This window comes from Acomys minous, assembly GCF_964271855.1.
Source record: "Acomys minous genome assembly, contig: scaffold_52, whole genome shotgun sequence".
NCBI classification, from domain to species: Eukaryota; Metazoa; Chordata; class Mammalia; order Rodentia; family Muridae; genus Acomys; species Acomys minous.
Genome location: NW_028182157.1, coordinates 317,501 through 344,677, shown reverse-complemented (window position 1 = coordinate 344,677; position 27,177 = coordinate 317,501). Strand labels below are relative to the sequence as shown.

The following is a 27,177-nucleotide window of genomic DNA, read 5'->3' as shown; positions in this document are numbered from 1 at the left end:
ATTTATTTTTTTCATTGCTTGGACTACACTTGATACTTCATACAAGTATTGGTAGATGAGTCACTCCTGCTTTTTAAATTTTATTATTACATTTATTTTGTTTATCGCTTGGACCACACCTGATACTTCATCTGTCTATTGGTTGTTGATTCTCTTCTACTCTTTAAATTTTATTATTCTATTTATTTGTTCATCTCTTGGACCATACTTGATACTTTTTCCATCATTAGAAGATGAGTTGCTCCTGATTTAAAATTATTTTTTTAAGTTTGTTTTGTTCATTGCTTGGACCACACTTGATACTTCATTCAAATATTGGTAGATGATTTGTTTCTGCATTTTAAAATTTATTATTAGGTTTATTTGTTCCTGGCTTGGACCACACTTCATACTTCATAAATCTCTTGGTAGATTAGTCCTTCTTAATTTTATACATTGTTATTACATTTATTTTTTATTCCTGTGCCCACCTTGATACTTCATCCTTTTATTAGTATATGAGTCGCTCCATCTTTTTAAATTTTATTATTACATTTATTTTGTTCATCGCTTGGACCACACTTGATACTTCACCCATTATTAGTAGATGAGCAGCTCCTGCTTTTTAAATTTTATTATTAAATTTATTTTGTTCATCGCTTGGACTACACGTGATACTTCACCCATATATTGTTATATTTCTTGCTCCTCATTCTATGTTTAATTATTACATTTATTTTGTTCATTGCTTGCAACACACTTGATAGTTCATCTATCATTTGGTACATGAGTCCCTTATACGTTTTACATTTTAATATTACATTTACCTCTTTCATCACTTGGACCACACTTGATACTTCATTCCCCTATTGATAGATGAGTCACTTCTGCTTTTTAAATTGTATTGTTTCATTTATCTTGTTCATCGCTTGTTCCACACTTGATACTTCATTCATCTGTAGGGAGATGAGTCGCTTCATTTTTTAAAGTTTCATTATTACATGTATTTTGTCCATCGCGTGGACAACGCTTCATACTTCGTTCATTTATGGGTAGATAAGTTGCTCCTGCTTTATAATTTTTTATTCCATTTATTTTGTTCATCATTTGGAGCACATTTGATACTTTACCCATTCATTGGTCTATGAATTGTCTTTGCTTTTAAATTTTATTATTACATTTATTTTGTTCATTGCTTGGACCAGACTTGATATCTCACTCGTCTATTGGTAGATTAATTGTGCCTGTTTTTAAATTTTATTATTACATTTATCTTGTTCATCACTTGTACAGCACTTGATGCTTATTCCACCTATTTGTAGATGTGTTGGTTCTGCTTTTCAAATTTTATTATTACATTTATTTGTTTATCAGCTGGAGCACATTTGATACTTCATTCATCTATTGCTGTATGAGTCACTCCTGTTTTTATGTATTATTATTACATTTATTTTGTTCATGTCTTGGACCACTATTTATAATTCATCCTTCTACTGGTATTTCTACATCGCTCCTACTTTTCAAATTTTATTATTACATGTATCTTGTTCATCACTTGGGCCACACTTGATATTTCATCAATCTTTTGGGAGATGAGTCACTTCATCTTTTTAATTTGTATTATTACGTTTATTTTCTTCATTGCTTGGACCACACTTGACATTTCATCTATCTGTTGGTAAATGAGTTGCTTCAGCTTTTCAGTTTTTATTATTACATTTATTTTGTTTATTACTTAAGTCATATTTGATACTTCATCGATTGTTAGGAAATGAGTTTCTCCTGCTATTTGGATTTTATTATTACATTTATTTTGTCATCGGTTGGACCACACTTGATACTTCATTAATCTGTTAGTAGATTAGTTGGCTCTGTTTTTACTTTTATTTTTACATTTATTTTTTAATTCATTGGATCTAACTTGATACTTCCACCATCTTTGGGTAGATGAGTCTGATCTGCTTTTTACATTTTATTATTGCATTTATTTTGTTCATATCTTGGACCACACCAAATACTTCATCCATCTATTTGTGGTTGAGTCCCTTCTGATTTTTAAATTTTATTATTATATTTATTTTGTTCATTATTTGAACCATACTTGATATTTAATTCATCTATTGCTAGATGTATCTGGTCTACCTTTTGTCTTTTTTTTTCCAGAGCTGAGGACCGAATCCAGGGCCTTGCACTTGCTAAGCAAGCGCTCTACCACTGAGCTAAATCCCCAACCCCATTTAGCTAAATCCCCAACCCCCTGGTCTACCTTTTAAATTTTATTATTACATTTATTTTGTTCATTGCTTGGACCACATTGGTACTTCATTCTTCTATTGGTAGATTAGTTCCTTGTTTTTTAATTTTATTATTATATTTATTTTGGTCACTGCTTGGACCGCAATTGATACATCCTGCACCTATTGGTAGATGAGTCTGTTCTGCTTTTTCAATTTTAGTATTACATTTATTTCATTGATCACTTGGACCACAGTTGACAGTTAATTCATAAATTGGTAAATGAGCCTCTCCTGCTTAAAATTTATAATTATATTTATTTTTTCCATCCCTTGGACCACATTTGATACTTCATTCATTTATTGGTAGATAAGTCATTTCTTTTTATTTAAAATTTATTATTACATTATTTTGTTCATTGACTGCACCGCACCTGATACATCATCCCTCTATTGGTAGATGAGTCAGTTCTTCATTTTAAATTTTATTTTTACATGTATTTTCTTCATATCTTCTACCACACTTCATACTTAATCCATTTATGGGTAGATTAGTCACTTCTCCTTTTTAAATTGTATTATTACATTTATTAATTCATTGCTTAGACAAGACTTGACACTTCATCAGTCTATTGGTAGATGAGCCTCTCCTGCTTTTTAAATTTTATTATTACATTTATTGTGTTCCAGACATAGGGGAGGGGAGTAGGGGGGAAAGCAGGAGGAAGGGAGGAATGGGAGGATACAAGGGATGAGCTAACAACTGAGATATAATATGAATAAATTAATAAAAAATGAAAAATAAAAACACTTATTGTGTTCATTGCTTTGGCCACACTTGATACTTTATCCATCTATTTTTAGGTGAGTCACTCTTGATTTTTTAATTTTATTATTATATGTATCATTTTCTTCACTTGTACCACACTTGATACTTCATCTATCTGTTGTAGATGACTCACTTGTGCTTTACAAATTTTATGATTACATTTATTTTGTTCATCGCTTTGAACAAACTTGATACTTCATCCATTATTAGTCAATGGGTCACTCCTGCAATTAAATTTTTATTATTACATTCATTTTGTTAATCAGTTGGCAACCACTTGATACTTCATTAATATATTCATGGATTAGTTCCTTCTTTTTAAAATTGTATTATTGCATTTATGTTGTTAAAAGCTGGCATCAAACTTGATACTTTATTAATCTAATGGTAGATGAGTCAGTTCTGCTTTCAATATTTTATTATTACATTTAATTTGTTCATTGGTTGGATGAAACTTGATACTTCATTCATCTATTGGTAGATGTCAATTCTGGTTTTTAAATTTTATTTTTATATTTATTTTCTTCATGGCTTGGACCAAAATTGATACTTTACAATTCTGTTGGTAGATGAGTTGTGCCAGCTTTTTAACTATTATTATTATAATTATTTTGTTCATTGTTTGGAAGAAACTCATCTAACAATAGATGAATGAAGTATCAAGTGTGGTCCAAGTGATAAATAAAAATAAATGTAATAATAAAAATTTAAAAGCAGGAACTATTCATCTACAAATAGAAGAATAAGTATAAAATTTGTTCCAAGTTATGAACAAAGTAAATGTAATTATAAAAATTTAAAAGTAGGTCCAATTCATATACCAATTATTGAATGAAATATGAAGTGTGTTCGAAGCAATGAACAAAACACATGTAATAATAAAAGTTAGAAATCAGAAGAGATATGTCTACCAATAGATGACAGAAGTATCAACTGAGGTCCATGTAATGAACAAAATAAATTTAATAATAATTTTTTTAAAAAAAGCAACTCATCTACCAATAGATGAATGAAGTATCAAATGTGGACCAAGGGATTAAAAAAATAAAAATAGTAATTAATTTTAAAAAGCAGTAGAGAATCATCTACTAATAATGGATGAAGTATCAATTGTAGTCCAAGGGATGAACAAAATAAATATAAAAACAATACTTAAAAATCAGAAGCAATTCATGTATCAGTTCATGAATGAAGTATCATGTGTGGTCCACCTGATGAACAAAAGAAATGTAACAATAAAATTTAAAAAGTAGGAGCGACTCATCTATCAATACATGAATCAGTTAGCAAGTGTGGTGCAAGTGATGAACATACTGAATATATTAAGAAAAATTAAAAAGCAGAAGCTACTCATGTACCAATAGATGAATGAAGTATCAGGTGTGGGGTCACAGAGATGAAGAAAATAAATGTGATAATAAAACTTAAAAAGTAGAAATGACTCATCTACCAATAGATGGATGAAGTAACAAGTGTGGTCCACCCAATGAACAAAATAATCATATTTTTAAAATTTTAAATGTAGAAGAAAGTCATCTACCAATAGATGAATGATGTATTAATTGTGTTCCAAGCAAAGAAGAAAATAAATGAAATAATAAAATCAAAAACAGAGGCAACTAATCAACCAATAGATGAATGAAGTATGAAGTGTGGTACCAGCAATGAACAAAATAAACGTAATAACAACATTTAAAAAGCAAAAGCAACTCATCTAACAATAAATAGAAGAAGAATTGAGTTTGGTCCAAGATATGAACAAAATAAATGTAATAATAAAATTTAAAAAGCAGGTGCGACTCACCTACCAATAGATGGGTGAAGAATCCAGTGTGATCTAAGCGATAAACAAAATAAATGAAATAATACAATTTAAAAAACAGAACTGACTCATCTAAAATACATGGATGAAGTATCATAGGTGGTCCAAGCAATGAAGAAAATAAAAGTCATAATAAAACTTAAAACGCAGAATTGACTCATCTACCAATAGAGGAGTGAAGTATCAATTATGGTCCAGCCAATGAACAAAATAAATTTAATAATAAAATTTAAAAAGGAGGAGTGACTCATCTACCAATAGATGGATGAAGTATCAAGTGAGGCCGAAGCAATGAACAAAATAAACTTAATAATAAGATTTAAAAAGGAGGAGCGATCCATCTACCAATCCATGGAAATAGTATTCAGTTGGATTGGGCATGGGCGGGGCCAAGGTGAGGGTGGGCAGATCCCTGGACAGTGTGGGCGGGGCCAAAGAGAGCATGGGCGGAGCCAAGCAGAGCGTGGGGAGAGTCCTTGAGAGGGAAGGTGGAGTCTAAGAAGGAGTGGGTGGGGTCCTGGTGAGCATGGGCGTGGCCCAAAAGTGCATGGGCGTGGCTCCCACCTCCTGAGCATCTCAGAGTCAGCATCTGAGTGGACATTTGAGGCCATGGACAGAGAGGGAGAGAGGAAGAGATGGGGGCTGGGAAAGAGGAAATAGCAAAATGAAAGTTTAGCAAGTTTGAACTCATTTTCTTGCTTTAAAAAATGTAATTTTTTATAAAATAAAACTTTATTTTATAAAATAATTTAAAAGAATTTTATAATACAATTTTTTATAAAATAAAATTATTTTTATAAGATAATTTTTTATGAATACATTTATTTTTAAAATTTTTTAATTATTTCTATTTATTTATTACTTAATAATTAAGATATTGACATCATCACACCCACTAAGCCTCACCCACTTTGTCACTATTGGTGTGTCTCTTGATGTATCTTACTAAACATCTCTGTCTCCATGTCTCTAGAGCATGAGTGGAATACTGTATAGCACGGGCGGGGCCAAGGAGACTGTGTGTGGAGTGCGGGACAGCATGGGCATGTCCTAGAAGTACATGGGCATGTAGATTGACTCATAGGCTTGCCAAGGTCAGGAGCTGAGTGGATATTTGAGTCCAGGGACAGAGAGGGACAGACGCAGGCATGGGATTTCAGAAAGAGGAGCCATCTCCATGGAAATTTCACAAATTTGAACTTTTTTTTTATAAAACAAAACTTTTTATACGAAATAAAATGGTTTTTTCAAAAAGTAATTTTTTCACTAAATGAAGTTTTCTTATATAATAGTTTTTATAGAAAATGATTTTTATAAAATAAATTATTTACAAAAAATTTTATAAAACAAAAATTTTTTAAAAATAAAAGTGTTTTCATAAAATAGAATTTTTCAATAAAATAATTTGTTCTACAATATAATTTTTTCTATAATAAAAATTTTTATAAAAGTATTGATTATTATAAAATAAAATTAGTTTAATAAAATATGTTTTTCTACAATAAAATTTTTGTTATAAATCTCTTTTAATTCCAATCCTTTATTATTTAATTATTATGATATTGATGCCACCATGCACACTAAGCCCCACCCATTTTGTCTCTCTAAATGTTTCTCTTGATGTCCCTGACTAGATGTCTCTGTATTCATGTCTCTCGAGTGTGTCTGGAGTCCTGTAAGTGTGCACAGGGCCAAGGAGCATGTGGCCTGAGTCCTGTAGAGTGTTGGTGGATGCCTGGTGATCATGGGCATGGCCCAGATGTGTGGGAATGGCTCCAGACTCCTGGTTGAGGCAGAGGCAGGAACTGATTAGAGATGAGGCCAGTAAAGAGAGGAACAGATACAGTAATAGGACTGGGGAAAGACAAGACAGTTCCATGGGAGTTTAGCAATTTATGACATTACGTTTTATATAAAATAATATTTTTATAAAATAAAATGTTTTTATAAGATAAATTTTTATACACTAAGTATTTTTATAAAATAAAAATTTTAAAACATGAATTTTTTTGTAAAATAAAATTGTTTTATTAAATAAATTTTTAATAAAATAATGCTTTTTATTTAATGAATTTTCTATAAAATAAAATTTTTACATAAAATAAAATTTTTAAAATAAATTTTTATTTTATTTCATCTATGATTTATTACTAATAAATGGTTGTCACCAGGCACACTAAGCCCCACCCATTTTTTCTCTCTGGGGGCCCCTCATTAAATTTCTCTGTATTCATGTCCATAGAGTGTGGGCAGAGTCCCTTAGGGCATGGGCAGGGCCAAAGAGATCATGGGCATAAAATATAATTTTTTATAAAATAAAATTTTTAAATATATTTTTAATTTTATTTATTAAGTATTAACACATTAATGTCACCACACACACTGAGCACTGACCTCTTGTCTCACTTTGTCTCTCACTAGATGGCGCTGTACTCATGTGTTGACACTGTGGGCGGAGTCTTGTAGAGCGTTGATGCGTTAAAGGCCAGCATGGGCGGAGTCCTGGATAGTGTGGGCGGGGCCAAGGCAGACATGGGCTGAGTTCAAGAGAATGTGATTGGGGCCAAAGAGATGGTGGGCAGGGTCCTAGAGAAAGTGGGTGGAGTTAAGAGAGTGGGTGGAGTCCTGGAGAGCATCCACATGTCCCAGAAGTGTGTGGGCGTGGCTCTAGACTCTGGGGCGTGGCCGAGTCAGGAGGTGAGAGGAGACTTGGGGCCAGGGATAGAGAGAGATAGAGGTAGTAAAGGGATTTTTGAAAAAGGAGCCAGAAAATATGGAAATTTCACAAATTTCCACAGTTTTTGTAAAATAAATATTTTTATATGTATTAAAAAATTTTAAAGTAATTTTTCCATTAAATAAATACTTTATAAAATATTCTAATAATATAACATTTCTTTATAAAATAAAATTATTTTTATAAAGTAGAAATTTTTTATAAATTAAAAAATTTTTATACAATCATTTGATTAATAAAGTAATTTTTTATAAAATAAAACCTTTATCATAACATCATTTATTTTTATAAAATGAAACTATTTTAATAACGAATGTTTTTTTACAATAAAAATTTTTTAATAAATTTTTATTTAATTTTATTTATTTATTATTTACTTATTCTGATATTGATGTTATCAAGCATACTAACTTCCGGCCACCTTTTCTCTCTTGGTGTGTCTCTTGATGTCTCTCACTAGATGTCCCTGTAGTCACGTGTCCAGAGCATGGGCAGAGCCCTAGAGAGCATAGATGGAGTCATGAAAGCAGGGGCATGGCCCAGACGTGTATGGGCCATGGCTTTAGATTCCAGCTCAAGGCAGAGTCAGGAGCTAATTGGTTAATTGAGGCTGAGGACAGAGAGGGACAGAGGCAGAGAGGAGAGAAAGGAAAGAAGAGCCAACATCATGGAAGTTTAGCAAGTTTGGACTTTTTATTTTTTAAATTATATTTTTTATAAATTACATTTTTATACTATAAATTTTTTTATAAAATAAAAACTTCTGATTGACTAAAATTTTTATAACATGAATTTTTGTATAATAAATTTTTTAATAAAATAAATTATTAAATAAACTAATCTTTTTTATTGAATGAATTTTTTGTAAAATAAATATTTTTATACAATAAAAATTTTAAAATAAAGCGTTATTTAATTTCATTAATTATTTAATTATTAATATATGGCTGTTACCAGGCACACTAAGCTGCACCCAGTTTGTTTCTCTTGGTATCTCTCACTAGATGTGTCTGTGTTCATGTCCCTAGAGTATGTGCAGAGTCCTGTAGAGCATGGGCAGAGTACTGGAGAGCATGAGAGGGACCCAGAGGTGCGTGGGCTTGGATACGGGCAGCTGTGCTTGGCAGAGTGTCAGGAACTGAGTGAAAACTTTAGACGGAGGACTCAGTGGGACAGAGACAGAGATGGGAGTTGGAAAAGATGAGCAGGCACCATGGAAGTTCAGCACATTTGGTTTTTTTAAATAAACATTTTTAATAAAATAAACATTTTTAATAAAAAACTCTTTTTTATAAAATAATATTTTGTGTTATTAAATAATTTTGTATAAAATACAAATATTTTTATAAAATAGAATTTTTTATAAAATACATTATTTTTATCAACAAATAAATGTAGTAATAAAATTTAAAAATCAGAAGCAACTCATCTACAAATAGGTCAATGAAGTATCAAGAGTAGTCCATGCAATGAACAAAATAAACAGAACAATAATATTTAAAAAGTAGAAGTGATTAAAATACCAATAGATGAATGAAGTATTAAGTGCATTCCAAGCAGTGAACAAATATATGTCATAAAAAAATTTAAAAAGCCACAAATTTTGGAAATTCCTTGTTTTTAATAGCTGAGTAGTATTCCATAGTGTAAATGTACCACAGTTTCTTTATCCATTCTTCTATTGAGGGACACGTAGGTTGTTTCCAAGTTCTGGCTATTATGAATAAGGCAGCTATGAACATGGTTGAGCATATGTCCCTGTTGTGTGGTAGAGCATCCTCTGGGTATATTCCAAGGAGTGGAATAGCTGGGTCTTGAGGAAGCCCTATTCCCATTTTTCTGAGAAAGCACCAAATAGCTTTCCAAAGTGGTTGTACTAGTTTGCATTCCCACCAGCAATGCAGGAGTGTTCCTCTTTCTCCACACCCTCGCCAGCATGAGGTGTCAGTTGAGTTATTGATCTTAGCCATTCTGATGGGTGTAAGATGGAATCTCAGTGTCGTTTTGATTTGCATTTCTCTGATGACTAAGGAGGTCAAGCATTTCTTTAAGTGTTTCTCAGCCATTTGATATTCCTCTGTTGAGAATTCTCTGTTTAGCTCTGCGCCCCATTTCTCTATTGGGTTATTTGGTTTGGTGGTGTTTAATTTCTTAAGTTCTTTATATATTTTGGATATTAGACCTTTGTCAGATGAAGAGTCGGTGAAGATCTTTTCCCAGTCTGTAGGCTGTCGCTTTCCAAAATTTGTGGACAAATGGATTGAACTAGAAATTGTCATAATGAGTGAGTTCACACAGAAGCAAAAAGAGCTAAATGGTATATACTCACTTATATCGAGACACTAGTCCAAGGTGTTCATCCCCATGAAAAACTGTACCTACCAGGATAGTGGGTAAGAGGGGAGGACATCCTCTTGAAACTTTAGGTGTGAGAAGCCTGGGAGAAAGGGGAAATGGAAGGATCCAGTGGGTCCTGGAAAACTACAGGAGAGTCTGGGCCCTGGGGTCCTCCGCAAACTATGGCAACAGCCAAGGAAAAAATAGGCAGTAAAAACCTTGAACCCCTACCTGGACTAGCCGATGGACATTCTCCACTGTTGAGTGGAGAAGGAGATCTAACTTTCACACAAAATCTGGTGCCCCATATTTGAACATGTCCCTTGGATGGAGATGCCTGGTGGCACTCAGAGGAAAGATAAGAGGTCACCAAGGAGAGACTTGATACCGTATGAGCATATTCAGGGGGAGGAGGTCCCCCTCAGACACAGACTTAGGGGAGGGGAGGGGAGTAGGGGGGAAGTGGGAGGAAGGGAGGAATGGGAGGATACATGGGATGGGCTAACAACTGAGATGTAATATGTATAAATTAATAAAAATGTATGTAAAAAATAAATTAATTAAAAAAATTTAAAAAGCAAGAGTGACATATCTACAAATATTTGAATGAAGCATCAGGTGTGCTCCAAGCTATGAGCAGAATAAATATAGCAATAACATTTAAAAAGCAAGAGTGACATATCTACCAATAGATACACCAAGATTCATATGTTGTCCAATCCATGAACAAAATAAATATAATAATAAAAATTAACAGCTAGAAGCAAATCAACTGCCAACAGATGGACGAAGTATCAGGTGTGGTCCAAGAGATGAACAAGCTAAATGTAATAATAAAATTGTAAAAGCAGAAGTGATACATGTACCAATAGACAAATGAAGTATCAAGTGTAGTCCAAGCGATGAAAACATAAGTATAATAATAAAATTTAAAAACCAGAAGAGAATAATCTACTATAATGGATGAAGAACCGAGAGTGGTCCAAGCGATGAACAAAATAAATAGAACAATAAAATTGAAAAATCACAAGCAACTCATCTAATTATAGAAAGAGGATGTATCAACTGCAGTCCAAACATTGGACAAAATAAATGTACTAATAAAATTAAAAAAAAATAGTAGTGTCTCACCAATCAATGTTTGAATGAAATGCCAAGTGGGGTCCCAGTGGTGGACAAAATAAATGTAATAATAAAATTTAAAAATCAGAAGTGACTCATCTACCCAAGGAAGGAAGAAGTATGAAGTGTGGTCCAAGCGATGAACAAATAAATGTAATAATAAAATATAAAAACAGGAGAAACTAATCTACCAAATTATAAATGAAGTATCAAGTGTGGTCCAAGATATGAACAAAATAAATGTAATTAATAAAATTTAAAAACTGTAACCGACTAAACTACCAATAGATGGATGAAGTATCATCTGAGGTATAAGCAATGAATAGATAAATATAATAATAAAATATTAAAAGAAGAAGCAACTCATCTACAAATCGATGAATGGTACATGTGATAAGCAAATAAATGTAATAATAAAATTTAAAAAGCAGGAGTGACTCATTTACCAATAGATGGATGAAGTATCAAGTGTGGTACAAGTGAAGATCAAAACAAATGTAATAATAAAATTTTAAATGTAGAAGCGATTCATCAATCAATAGATGGATGAAGTGTGGTCCAAGCAATTAACAAAATAAATGTAAAATTAAATAAAAAAAGAAGGAGAGACTCATCAACTAATATTTGAATGAAGAATTAAGTGTGGTGCAAGTCATGAACAAAATAAACATAAAAATACAATTTAAAAAGTGGAAACGACTCATGTACAAATAGATGAATGAACCATCAAGTGTTTTCCAAGCGATGACCAAAATAAATGTAACAATAAATTTAAAAGGCAGCAGGGAATCATCTACCAATAAATGGGGGAAGTTTCAAGTTTGATCCTAGCAATTAACAATTTAAATGTTATAATAAAATTTAAATAGAGGACCAAGTATTCTAACAATAGAAGAATGAAGTATCAAGTTTGGTACAAGTAAGGAACAAACTAATGGTAAAAATAAAATTTAAAAAGTAGAAACAACTCATGTAAATATAGATGAATGAAATATCAAGTGATTTCCAAGTGATGAAAAAATAAATATAATAAAAAAATTTAAAAAGCAGAAGCAAATCATCTACCAATACATGAAGTATCAAGAGTGGTCCAAGTGATGAAGAAGATATATTTAATAATAAATTTTAAAAGCAGGAGTGACTTTTCTACCAATATTTGAGAGAAGTATCAAGTGTGGTCCAAGCAATGAAGAAAATGAAAGTAATAGTAAAATTTTGAAAAGCAGAAGCGACTCATTTACCCATACATGAATGAAGTATAAAGTGTGGCCTAAGCGATGAACAAAATAAATGTAACTATAAAATTAAAATATCAGAAGCGAATCCTCTGCCAGTAGATGAATGAAGTATTAAGTGTTGTCTAAGTAATGAACAAAATAAATGTAATAAAAATTTGTAGAAAGCACAAGCGACTGATCTACCAATACATAGATAAGGTACCAAGTGTGTTCCAAGCTATGAACAGAATAAATGTAATAATAAAATTTAAAAAGTAGAAGCATATATACAACAAATAGATGAATGAAGTATAAAGTGTCCAGGCAATAAGCAAAATAAATGCAATAATAAAATTTGAAAAGCAGGAGCAACTCTTTTACCAACAAATTAATGAAGTATCAAGTGTGATCCAAGCGATGAAGAATAAAAATATAATACCACATTTAAAAAGTACCAGGAGCTGATCTTCCAGTAGATGGATGAAGTCTCCTGTGTGAACCAAGCGATGAACAAAATAAATGTAATAATAAAATATAAAAAGCAGGAGCAATTCATGTACTAATAGATGGATGAAGTATCAAGTGTGGTCCAAGTGAGAAACAAAATAAATGTAATAATAAAATTTAAAAATTAGAAACGACTCATGTAAAAATAGACGAATGAAGTATCAAGTGTTTTCCAAGCACTGAACAAAAATAAATGTAATAAAAAATTTAAAAAGCAGAAGAGAATCATCTACCTATACATGAATTATCATGTGTGGTCCAAGCGATGAAGAAGATATATATAATAATAAAATTTAAAAAGCAAAAGTGACACATCAAGAAATAGATGGATGAAGTATCAATTGTGACAGAAGTGATAAATAAAATAAATGTAATAATAAAATTTAAACACAGGAGCAACAAATCTACCAATAGGTGAATGAAGTATGAAGAATTGTCCAGCAATGAACAAAATAAATGTAATAATAGGGTTTAAAAAGCAGGAGCAAATCATCTACCAATCGATGAATGAAATATCAATTGCAGTCCAAGTGATGAAAAATAAACACAATAATAAAATCTAAAAAGGAGAAATGAACCATGTATCAATAAATGGATGAAGTATCAAGTGTGGTACATGCGATGAACAAAATAAATATGATAATAAAGCTTAAAAAGTATGAGTGAATCATCTACCAATAGATGGATGAAGTATCAAGTGTGGTACAAGCGATGGCAAAAAATGGAATAATAAATTTCAAACGCAAGAGCAACTCATCTACTCGTAAATAAATGAAGTATTAAGTGTGGTCCAAGCAATGAACAAGATAAATGTAATAATAAAATTGAAGAGGCAGGAACTACTCATCTACAAATAGATGAATAAGTATAAAATGTGGTTCAACCTTTGAAGAAAATAAATATAATAATAAAATTTAAAAGGAAAGAGTGACTCATATACCAATATATAAATGAAGTATCAAGTTTGCTCCAAGGAATGCACATATTAAATACATTAATAAAAATTAAAAAGCATGAGCTAATTATCTACCAACAGATGAGTGAAGTATCAAGTGTGGTCCAAGCGATGAACAAGATAAAAGTAATAATAAAAATTAAAAATCAGAAGTTACTCATCTACCAATAGATGAATAAAGTACCATGTTTGGACCAAGAGATGAACAAGATAAATGTAATAAAAAAATTAAAAAGCAGAAGCAACTCATATATCAAAAGATAAATGAAGATAAATGAAGTATAAAGTTGTTTCTTGAACAATATTTAAAAACTGCTTGAAAATGAAATACTGAAATTTTATACCATGTGGAAATCATTGATACTTTTCAAGTCTAGGATAGTGTAACATTTTTGTATTAATGAAACTGAAAAAAAATTGCTTTGCCTGATAATGAAATACAAATGTTTGGTGTTCTTTCCAATCTAAAAATTTATTAAATGGTTTATGAAAAGCATAAAAACAATGAGTGTGTAAAGCACCTGAAACTTAATGAAAGTAGGATCAATATAAATATATACTTTACAGGAATGTTAAATAATTTCTATAATATTAATTAGTATTAATATTATTAATATGCTCTGTTAAAATATTCATTAAATATGCATATATCCAAAATTAAAATGACACACACTGTGGATCAATATTTTAGTCAAAATTTTAATATTGCATATAATTGTATTTTATGGTTATGAATTTAATCTAATTATATACTGTCTTTTTTGTTTTTAAATTTTTCATTTATGAAATAAATATAAATTTAAAATAATATCGAGTCATACAAAGATATACATATACATATGTATAGTTATGATTTCACATATCATAACATCAATTGCTTTTTGTTGCCAAATTTCAAAAAAAGTTAAAAATTACGATTTCATGTCTTAAATTCTATTTAATTCTCACAAGTGTATTATTTGTAGGAAAATAATGACTGTTGTTGACAATTCAAAAATATTTTTAAAAAATTAAAATCATTTTATTTTATACTTGCTTGAGAAATTCTTATTTTACACATACACAAAAACATATCACCAAATCAAAATGAATGACAGAATCCATTCTGTTATCTAATCCAGAACAAATATTTCCTCTCAGACTCAAACATATTTACATTTGAATTAAATTTTGTGCCAAGTACTACCTTCATTGTAACTTTGAATATTGCTGAAGTAAATGGAAACATTAAAGATTTTACTGCAGCATTTTGTAAATATGATATCTAAGTTAAGGTGGCTATAAACATATTTCTTGTGATTTTTTAGAAGAAAATATATAACACTTGTTTTAAAGCATCATCATTACTAAGCAATAACTTTCTCTTCTGGCATGTACAGAACTGACTCTGAGCTATGGAGAATTCTTAAATGAATTTTTATACCTTTCTAAAATCAGAAGTTTCCAAGTGATTATCAAAAAATATCACTTAGATAAGCCATCAGATTGAATCTTCAATGTGTTCAGTGTCACCTTTACTGTGGAGAAATAAAAAAGAATCCTCCTTTGGACCTAAATGCAATACTTTATCATGTCATTACCTTTACTGAAAAAGTAACTAAACTTACGTCTCTGGTAATGAATATGAAATGTCAATCTGATATAAGTTCATTAATTGGGAAATAAGCTGGGACACTCAATATGTTTAGGTTCTATATATAATTTAAAAAATAAAATAAAAACATTCTAAGAATATTTTAAAAGTTATAATATTTTGTATATTAAATATTGAACTGATAATTAATTTTGATGTTCTGCAATAACACTGTAAAAGTAATTGTGGATGAGGTCTCGTATGTTGACCATCATAAACTTGAAAGCCACACATTCACTAATGTGATGGGTTAAAAGAAAAACGTGTGTGTGTGTGTGTGTGTGTGTGTGTGTGTGTGTGTTCGGTTTAGTAGACAACTGGTGATAGAACTAAGCGAATTTTGCAGGAAGGTGAATATGATCCAAGCATCAGAACATAATTTTCAAGAAAATAAATTTAAAAATCAATAAAGTTTTGGACAACAAAATTTAAGTAATCTATATTCAAAATAAGTGTTAGACTTCTAATGGTCCTCTCTTTTGACATTTTTATATTAAATGGAAGGAGATAAAAAATCCTGGTCTCAGTAAAGAATCATGGGACACCTATTTGGAAGTAAACATTCATCATGGAATTCCATTAAAAACATACAAGATGTCTTCAAAAACGGTAAAACATTGCACTTTGATACTACAAATATATTAATCTGAAATAAGAGAAAATCATGAAAATGCTTGAATGTCACCACCAGTTCTTAAAATCTGAAATTAAAATTGAGTTTTTGAGTTACATTTTTTTCTTTGTATATCCTATCTTTGACAGACACCAATCCTAAGTGAAAATATTCATTTGGTGAATATGAACTAGGAATACTTCCTTGCCTGTTGTTCCCTTCCCTATATTTGGCCTGCCTCATTTGGCCTTAGTGAGGGAGGAAACTCTTAGTCTTGCTGAGACTTGATGTGCCAGAAAACTTTTCTCTGAGAAGAAGGGAAAGGAGAATGGGGGTTGTCGGATTGGAGGGTGGTACTGGGAGGAGAAAAGGGAAGTGTTGTACATTGTTTAAATACATTAATTAAAAAAACAAGAAATTCAAGTAGTGTGTGATTAAATACATCATGTAATCCAAAATAGTCAACCAAGAAAATTATAATCAAAATACATTATATGAATACCTCAAAAATAATACCTAAATAACTAGTTTTCAATCATTGTAAAAAGCAAGAACTATACCTGAAATTATTTTAAAGATATACGTATTTGTCAAGTTGCATAGGCATTTACATTTTTTCATGAATGGGTACCAAATAGAAAAAGGGAAACAGATCTAGGGTAAATAATCTTGTTTTTTAGGAAAAGAATAGACACAGTAAGGCAATGAAACATTACATATTAATAATAGATCAGATTCAGTCATGAACCTGTTACACTGATTTGAGATAATAATACATAATGAAAAGGGGAGTTGAATTTATCTCTCATCCATATGAAGTTTTCATATTACATATTACTGTTTACAAGCAATATGTAATCTCTATCATTTGATAAATTGGGCTTCTGATTACTAAAACACATATGATTATGCAAATATCAAATCCACTCACTTATCTTTAAAAGGAGTTCTTGTCTATTTCTGCTGGAGAATTCTTCAAGCTGAATCGAATCACTCAAACATGAATTCTTGTATATTCTCAAAACAATGATATTATTGTTATTTAATATACTTTCATTGATGTTCCAAATTTCACAGGTTACAAGATTGAGAGTACTTGCTGCATATTTGTCCACATAATCAAATTACAAATGTAAAGATGAACTAATTGTATTTTTCTTATTACTTATTTAAGTTTACTGCATAGATCAGAAACATAACTTAATAATTTCCTCAAATTTCATCCCTTGTTCTCATTTACTTTGTTTTTGATTTAGTGAATAAATTTCATCTACATGCATGAACTTTTAAAATAAAATTATTTACGATGCAATCTAGATAGTATTAAATATAAATCTTCAGTATGGGAGTTACTTTCATGTATGTATGTACATATAGTATATGTGAACATGAGTATGTGTTTTCAATCTATGTGTAATATATCTAGGGCTTTGTGTCTAGTTCAAAGACAAAATTTGTGTGTGGTTCTTTCTGTCCAACTTCTCTTAGGTTCCAGTAATCCAAATCAGGTTTTCAAGCTTCAGAATCCAAACCCTTTATTCACTGGACAATCTTGCTTGTTCATTGGCAAATTTTAATTTCATAAAACGTACTCACTGCCCGATGCATGCACCACATTGGTTGCTATTCAATATTTACATGGGGAAAATGTGAGAATCCAGAGTAAATGAGTTAAAAAAATTAATAGAGAATTTTTTATTTTTCCAACATTATCTGACAAATGAAAGCTTATTTACTTCCACTAATAGAATAAAGACACACAATTTGCTCTATGAAAATCGGATGTGTGTTTCATCAATACATAATGATATAGCTTGCAATCATGAAAATTAAACACAAGGAATAAAATATTTACAAGAGCCATGAGATCCACCTAGAATCAAATATTCCCCACATCATGGGTTTTGACCTCGATTAAAGCACCTGTCAAAACTTTCCTGTTGAACTCCCTCACATATAATTAGAAAATTGTGGTTTACTTCAATAAATATAATTCCAATATTGTACAACTGAGAATATTGTCAGAGGGTTAATATATCACTGTGTATGGTCCAATGATAAATAATACAACAGAACCCCTTTCTCCCCTAAAGGACATTATTACTCATTATAAAATGAGATCATATGTAGTGGCCTTCAGTTATTCTTAGTTTCTATCATTATCTACTCTCTCTCCTTCTATTTCTATTCTTCTTAAAATTTTAATAGCAGATCATTTCCCACTGCACATTTAGGTTTGCTGTGTACTACTATCCCTATTAAATGAATAATCTTGGGGAATTGAATGAAGGTAGATTTTCATAATTGTTCTTCATACACTCATCATTTTTGGTCATTAATCAACAGACATCATATTTCCCTTATACTTTGTTAATGCAAAAACTTTACCTAATAATTTACTTGCTTACTTTACTTACTTTTATATACTCTCTCATCCCTAAGACTGACTCCCAGTGGACAGCTTCCTGTTTCTATATTATCATTTTAACTTCACATTAAATGTGTAAAATGAAAAGATTGAAAGCTAACAGCTATATATTTGAAAATTAGACTCTGGATGTTAGGGTTGAATACTGTGTTCTCTAGAAGAGGAACATGTGCTCTTAGTTTCTTATAGGTGAATTGACTGATAGGTAGGACAAACTATATACTGATTATGTACAAAAAACCAAAATGAATACTTACTACACACAATATGTACATGTGTATTTTAATAATCTTTATTTAACTGTAGAGAATTATTTTGCTCATTTTTACTGACATCAATTTAAATGAGGATTTGAAGGCTACAAAGATTTATAGATGATAGGTACTGTATAATATGGATTCTATAAGGAAACAGATAGGTACAATATGAAATAACAGTAAAAATAGCTATCTTATCTAAAGCAATCTACAGATACAATGAAATTTCCATCAAATTTCAAATAGAATTTTAAAAGACTTAGAATAATATTAAACTTCATATTTAAAAAAAAATCTAGAACAGCTTAAAAAATCCTGTCCAATAAAAGAGCATCTAGAGGTATCTCCATGCCTGATTTACAGCTACAGAGAAATAGTAATAAAAAACTGCATGGAATTGGCAGAAAAACAGGAAGTTTAATCAATAAAATAAAACCAAAGACCCAGAAATAATCACAAGTATCTATGAACACTTGATATTTGACAAAGAACCCAAAATTATAAAGTGGAAACATTAAATAGCCATCAACAAGTGTTGCTTGATTAACAGGATGTCTTCATGTAGAAGAATGTAAACAGATCCACAACTATTACCCTGAACAAAACTGATGTCCAATTGGATCAAAGTCAAAAAATTAAAAATCTGATTAAAGCCTAATAGAAGAGGAAGTAAAAATATTTTTGAAATCATTTGTACATATGACAGCTTCTTGAATAGAACACCAAAAGTCAGGTACTAACAGTAATAATTAGTAAATAGGACCCCAGGAAGCTGAAAAGCTTCTGTAAGTAAAATTACATCATCAAATGGAGAAAATGGCACCATGAGAGTGAGAAAATTTCTTCATTACCCCTATGTCTGAACGATGACTAATATCCAGTCTATATAAATAATTCAAGAAACAAAATATCAACAAATCAAACACTCCAATAAAAAATGGAGCACTAAACTGAGAATTCTGAGCACAGGAATCTATAGTGGCTGAGAAGCATTTAAAGAAATATTCACCTCCTTAGTCATCAAGAAAATGCTAATCAAAATGACTCTGAGATTGTGTCTTAACCCATAAGAATGGCTGAGATCAAAAAAAAAAAAAGAGGAGACTATGTGGAGCCACAGGACATTGTTTTATTGCTGGTGGCCATGTAATCTTATACAACTACTGTGGAAAGTAATCTGCAAGTTTCTCAGAAAATTGGCATTAGATTTACCCGAAGACCAATCTATACCACTCCTTGGCATATACTCAAAAGGAGCTACCCCATACCACAAGGACACTTGTTCAACTATGTTGATAGTAGCATTCTTCATAATAGGTAGAGAATGGAAACAAACAGATGTCCCTAACCAAAGATTAAATAAAGACCAATGTTACTTTTCACGTGGAGTATTACTCAGCTATTAACAGCAAAGACATCATGCAATTTGGAGGAAAATAGATGAAATTAGAAAATATCATCCTGAGTATAGTGCCAGGATCCAGAAAGACAGTATGAGTTGTATGTATAATAAATTAATGTCACATCATATTCCAACACTGACCTCTTGATGTTTGTCTTCAAAACCATCAGACAAAGAGAGTGAGGAATGATCAACACTGATGATACATGGTCATGCAAAGGGAGGGGTTGCTTAAATGTCTTATCATTACAAACTCTCTCCAAGTAGTGCAATGCTCTGAGTCTGCAGAGGCAGACAGAGAATATAGAAAATGAGAGCAACTCTGGTAGCTGCTGCAGCCTGTTGCATTTATGCTTCTTGGAAGCCCTGAGATGGACCATCCACATACTGGCTCAGGTTTGGATGTTAGTGGTATGGATGGTGGTCATTTCTATTCCTGTTTAAGTTATAAGAAAATATGAGTGCCAGAGAATATGAATTCACCTTACTCATTAGTTTTCATAAAGTTCTATTTTTACATGCTTGTATTGCTTCAATGTTATTTGTAATAAGGTATTTATATATTTTCCATGATATTTTGAATTTATTTTACTCATTACCATTATTTAGCTCATCTATATGACTTACCTGGAATATTTTTCAAAAAAATTTCACTGTCATAGAAGATTTCAGATATGAGTTTTAATAACTACAGCCAGAAGTGTGATAGGACTATACTCTTCTGTTTTTCAACCCTATAAATTCTTGGGTATAATTTATTATGTATTGCAGTTTTAGGAGTTATTTCACACAATGTGACTCTATGTTTGCATTAAGTGCCAATAATTTCTAGATATTTTCTAGTGTGCAAACAGAGAATATATGCTGTTTCAAAGCTTATCATCCATTTACAACTCCCAAGAAGATTAAAAAAAGAGAATTAGTGATTAAAAGAAAACAAAATATGTACTACTGAGCATTTGTACTGTGGAAAAATGGGTATCTCTTCATCCTAAAATAGCCAGAATTGAAAGAGTAAAGCAAAGGTAGTTTTTAAAAATTATCTCCTCATTGGGTTCTCTGCTTATAAAAGACCCCAGTTTGCTGCCTTCCACAAGATTGATATGAGAAATTACTATCTTAGGCAGTTATGACAAGAGAAAGTTCTCTCAATTTGACACAGTGGAATTACTTTGGATTAAGTGTTCTACAAGACTCACACTTCAGTGCACTGAAACACATGTCTGGTGGGGCCAGCACCACCACACATCTCACTGACAATACCTAGAGAAATATTAATGCTTCGTTCATATAGCATTAGGAGAATATTGCACCATTGAATTGGACTTCATGAAAATAAGATCTGTTACACAGGAGGAAAAGAATGGGACCCTGGACAGTTGCCTCATGTTCTTTCTTTTCATATACAGATGTCTGTTCCCCTACTTCTTCACACTCATATTTACCATGAGAATATCTGGTACTGGAATATTGTGTTTTCAGTGTACACTTGGTCAAAATTTCACTACTCCATAAAGCCTTGCATATCAATCATAGTCACTAGTCATAAAATCCCCATAGGGTTCAAAGCCAGAAGGAGTCCGGACTTTGTGCTACTATAATCAGAATTGCCTAATTCAAGCCCTGATAAAAAAACATAGAAACAAACTGTATGCATCAACAAGATAATGTTCTGTCAGGGTAGTGTTTTCCTTGGAAAGGTTAGTTGATCTTAAACAAGGTATACCTCTGGCCCTGTGTTATGCCAAACACAAAAGTTAGAAGCCTCACATAACTGTACCAAGTTATAATTCACTACCTTTGTCAATTTTAACCAGAGGATGTTCTATAACTTTCAGATGTTGCAATGGCATGCTGATTGAAGTTTGCATAGTATTTCATTTCCATGGACTTGGGATACTGCTCTTGTGGAATTGGCACCATATAAATTCTCAGGGACTGTACATATATTAAGATGAATAGAACTACATTTTTAGCCAGAAGAGAGGCCACATCCACAGAATATAAAAAGAGGAAGTTCCCCAGTCCTGTCAATATGCTGTTGTAATATCCTAACCTGAAAATTGCTGAAAGAACTTCTCTTGACATCTCTAACTCAAGCTCAAGAATGACCGCAATTCAATCAGTCTTCCTTCCTGATACTAATGCTATTGATACCACATAATGTAAAAGACAGTTTAATGAAGTAGGACAGCTTTCAGAGTACAGTAAAATACCTGATTCCTTAACAAATACCTACTCTAAGAAAGGGCTTAACACTTTGTTGAAATTTGGTACTTAGTGGAAAATCCAACCTGTTGAGGATGCATCTAAGGACTTGAGGTTCTCAAAACAATGTTAAAATTCTCAAGGGCAAAGAAATTCTCCATGAAACATTAAACAGCTTACTACCTATAGCCTCTAGCTTGTTTTATCAACAACCATATCATGGGAGGATTTTCCAGAGTCAGGCTACCGTCTGAGGCAAGGATTATGGCTTACAAATCAACATTTCATCATCTATGACAATGGTTTTAGAAGCAATTTTTATCTATACATGGGTTGAACAAATATCTCATATGAATTTAGGTCATTAGAATTTGAATTTTCTTACAGAATATGTACTATTTGTACACACATAGCAATAATAACTCCTCTGTTTTAATCACATTTTTACCTTGATATGTTTGAAGTTAAATATAAACTTTACAAAATTTAGTTAATTGGATCAAAAAAGTGTAATTTAAAGTAAACACAATTTGTTATTTTATATTATTGGTGAATCACCCATTAATAAATTCATTCATAATATACTCGACATATTTATATGACCTATACAAGAACATCTCAGTAGTTCTATGTATAGACATTAAGATAACATTTTAGAGGTAAATTTTGGTTTACATTTTGTCAAGAGAATCCCTAGAGTAAACATCCATTGTGTCCCAATTACATAGGATCACACTTAGCATTGCTAAGAGGCAGGAATATTATGTGTAAGTAGGGATGAGGCATATTTGCCTCATCTTGGAAGCTACAGATTCTTTACGGGAGCAATATTTTAGTTCAAACTCCTATAAAGGAGAATGTGACGATGGAAAATGTTTAACATACTCTAGTAATATAAACATATGGACCAGAGAAAGATTTGGCATCTTAAAGCCTTAATCCCATATTCCCACAATGGATTCCATTGACAGTGACTTTTCCCCCAAAACACATACACTCATGTCTTACGATACTCAGTGTTTCCTCTGCTCCCCAGATATTCTCTTCCTAATGATTGTCTTGTAATTTTTCGACAGGTATCAAATTTGGTTGTTTTTTTTAATATATTCTAGTTGGCATTATGAACTGTGTAATTAATGATATGAACAACAACATAACAGCATGTAGTGAATATTAATTACAGCAAGGCAGAATTAATAGAACAGAGGTGTAATATATTTATTAATAATCATGACAAATAAGGGATTAGCTTCAGATTTAAATGTATCTTTAATGTATAATCTATTAAAAGCACAAAGACTACCAACAAAATTATCTTCATGTAGAATATATCTTAAATTTGCCAGTATTCTGCCATACTAAAGTATATAGAACATTATGCAACAGCCTTGTCTTGGCATAGATATTAGTACTATTATCCTGGCTTAAATTCTTACATATAAAATCTTATTTCTTTATTCAGTTTTGACATGAATTCTATAGCACAACTAATCAATGGCATCAGATTAAAATAGCATGAAACATTCTAATTAATTTTATTTTCTAAATAGTTGTGTAATAAAAATTTAAGGAGTATTTTTGGATTAGCGATCCTGGTATGGGTTCTCTGAGAATAGCTAAGATTCAACATTGTTTAAACACTTAAAAACTTTTTCTCATTTAAAAACCATGTTTCTCAAATGAACTCTGGGATAGTAATTACCTATCAAGTTAGACTCTTATAGGAAATCTCTTTGTGCTCTAAAGTTTTACCTTGTACTAAAGTAGTGTGTCTCCAATTTGCATATTCTGTTGTTTTTGAAGATATGATTTCTGGGTAAAGGACATTCCATTCTTTATATTAATAAGGTATGTCTTGGGTATGTATTCTGTGGTGGGCTTGAAGAGTTTAGGACTTCCAAAAGTATTTCCTGTATTAAACTTATAAGGTTGCTTTCTAGTATGGATTCTTTGATGAACTTGGGGAGTTGAAGACATGGTAAAACACTTGCCACAGTCTTTATATTTGTAATGTTTATTTTCAGTGTGGTTTCTCTAGTAAACTTAACGACTATAGGAGTTGGTAAAGGATTTCCCACACTCATTATATTTATAAAGTTTTTCTCAGTTGTGGATTCTTTGATGAACTTGGAAAGGTGAGGATGAAGTAAAGAATTTCCCACATTCACTACATTTTTAAGGTTTGTCCCCAATATGAATTCAGTGGTAAGCTTAAAGTTATGAGTACTATGTAAATGATTTCGCACACTTATTATTATATTTATATGATTTGTCTCAACTGTGGGTTGTTTGATGACTTTGGAGAGATGAATACTGGGTAAAGGTTTTCCCACACTCATTACAGTTGTAATGTTTTCCTTGAGTATGGCTTCTTTGATGAATTTTAAGGTTTGAGGACATTGTAAATGATTTCTCACACTTATTACATTTATATGGTTTCCCTCCAGTATGAATTCTTTGATGAACTTTGAGATGTGAGTACTGGGTAAAAGATTTCCCACACTACTTACACTTGTAAGGATAATCTCCAGTATGGATTCTTTGATGATGTTTGAGAGTTGAAGATTGAGTAAAGGATTTCCCACACTCATTACATTTGTAAGGATAATCTCCAGTATGGATTCTTTGATGACGTCGGAGAGCTGAAGACTGAGTAAAGGATTTCCCACACTCATTACATTTGTAAGGTTTATCTCCAGTATGGATTCTTTGATGACCTTGGAGAGCTGAAGAGTGAGTAAAGGATTTCCCACACACATTACATTTGTAAAGTTTATCTCCAGTATGGATTCTTTGATGACTTTGGAGAGTTGAAGAGTGAGTAAAGGATTTCCCACACTCATTACATTTGTAAGGTTTATCTCCAGTATGGATTCTTTGATGACTTTGGAGAGTTGATGACTGAGTAAAGGATTTCCCACACTCATTACACTTGTAAGGTTTATCTCCAGTATGGATTCTTTGATGAACTTGTAGATTTGAGTACGTGGAAAAGTATTTCCCACACTCATTACATATGTAAATTTTATCTCTGGAGTGGATTCTGTAGTGTACATGAAGACTTGAGGAGTTGGTAAAGGATTTCGCACACTCAATACATTTGTGAGGATGTTCTTGAGAATGAATACTTTGTTGATCCTGGAGAAAAGAGAATGAGGTAAATGATTCCCAACATTCATTATATTTGTGACTTTTTTGTCCAGTATTAAGTTTGTGGTGAGCTTGATGTTTTGAGGACTGTGTAAATGATGTCTTCCTCTTAGTGTATTTATAAGTGTTATCTCCACAGTGGATTCTTTGATGAACTTGAAATTTTGAGGACTTGGTAAGTGATTTTCCACACAGATTACATTTATAAAATTTGTATCCCATATCTATTTTGTGTTGACCTTTAGGTTCACTACTTAATATTTCCCTATTTCTGTGCAGAATAGAATTGTACTTCAAAACTTGTTGTGAACCTTTTACCTGTGGTGCATCCAATTGTGAAATCATGAGTGGTAAAGACTGAGTGCTCTCCGAGGAAGCCAGAGCTTCTTGATCTTTTGTTTCAAAAATGACACACATGTATTTTTCAAACTGATCATTTCCACAATGACATGTTTTATGAACTTCACTGTCACATGAATATTCCCAGAACTTCTTTCTATTCATCTCTGAAAGGCCATTTCAACCAAATAATCTTGGTATTTCTTTCAGGAAAGAATCTTGTGTGCACTCCTGTGGGAATTGCTTCTTGGTATGGTAAGAAGACAAAACTGAAACAAATGAAATGAAATCACTATATGATATTTCAGATGCATATTAATGTAATATAGATATGTAATATATAAAATGACATCAAATTGGGGGTCATAGCAAATTGGTACATCATAGAATTGCAGCAATTTTTCTAAGAAAACAAATGTCCTGATCATAATGGATGTTAAAAGATATCACATGAAACCATCGTATATTTTGTAATATATATTAGTATCTTCATTAAGTATTCATTGGAACAAGAAGAACACTATGATGGGCAAACCTGGGCCTGGGGGTTCTGCTCGATCTATGGCACTAACTAAGGACAACATGTGCAGTCATCATCAAACCCCTACCCAGACCTAGCCTAGGGACAAAATATTCTCCACTGTTAAGTGGAGATTGTGGACTGACTTTAACACAAACTCTGGTGCCCCTTATTTGTCCATGTCCCCTAGATTGGGTGCCCCGATGGCACTCAGAGGAAGAATAGTAGACTACCAAGAAGAAACTTGATAACGTAGCATCATTTTCAAAGGGAGGAGGTCCCCATCAGTCACAGTCATGGGGAAAGGGAATGTGGTAAAAGAGGGTTGGAGGGAGGAATGGGAGGAAGCACGGGATGGGATAGCAATTGAGATGTAATATGAATGATTTTATTTTTTAGTAAAAAGCAAAAAATGCAAAAAAGTATTAATTGGAACAAATAATGTCAAACAAAATTGTTGTAACTATCACACATGAATAGAAACCTACTCTTCACTGTGACATTCAATTAACAATATAAACACCAATCGTTATCCTAAACACACTGACAAATTAATGACAGAAATGAGCAACTACAGCATTATTTCAGTTTTTCATCTGAATGCAAGATTTATCAATGATTTTAAAATCAAAGAGAATATTAATAAGAACACAAGAGAAAACATGATAAAAATGTAAGTGTATCATGTAAAATCCATGCCCAGTACATGAATATAAAGGGTTTCAAAATTTTCACAAACATTAAGGAATATTTACTAAGACTAGTAAGTTTCTTAGAAACCAAAGAATTCTTAACAAGTTAAACATGTTTATGTCCCTAAAATCAAATTTGAATCCACAGTAGTAGATATATATATATCTTTATTTTAAATTAAAATATGAAATTCCA

The 27,177-nt window shown here is 31.6% G+C and overlaps 2 protein-coding genes across 3 annotated transcripts in view; one reads left to right on the top strand and one right to left on the bottom strand.

Moving 5' to 3' along the window:
* LOC311591782 (uncharacterized protein) overlaps positions 1-27,177 on the top strand; it is a 165,286-nt gene that overhangs the window by 104,757 nt on the left and 33,352 nt on the right. The window lies entirely within an intron of this gene.
* LOC311591780 (uncharacterized protein) overlaps positions 24,650-27,177 on the bottom strand; it is a 6,996-nt gene continuing 4,468 nt past the window's right edge. For both annotated transcript variants that reach the window (XM_084803410.1, XM_084803411.1), the window contains exon 4: positions 24,650-26,038. In XM_084803410.1, coding sequence (XP_084659536.1) covers positions 24,783-25,934 — 1,152 coding nt within the window. In that variant the 5' untranslated portion in view covers positions 25,935-26,038 and the 3' untranslated portion in view covers positions 24,650-24,782. The remainder of the gene's footprint in view (positions 26,039-27,177) is intronic.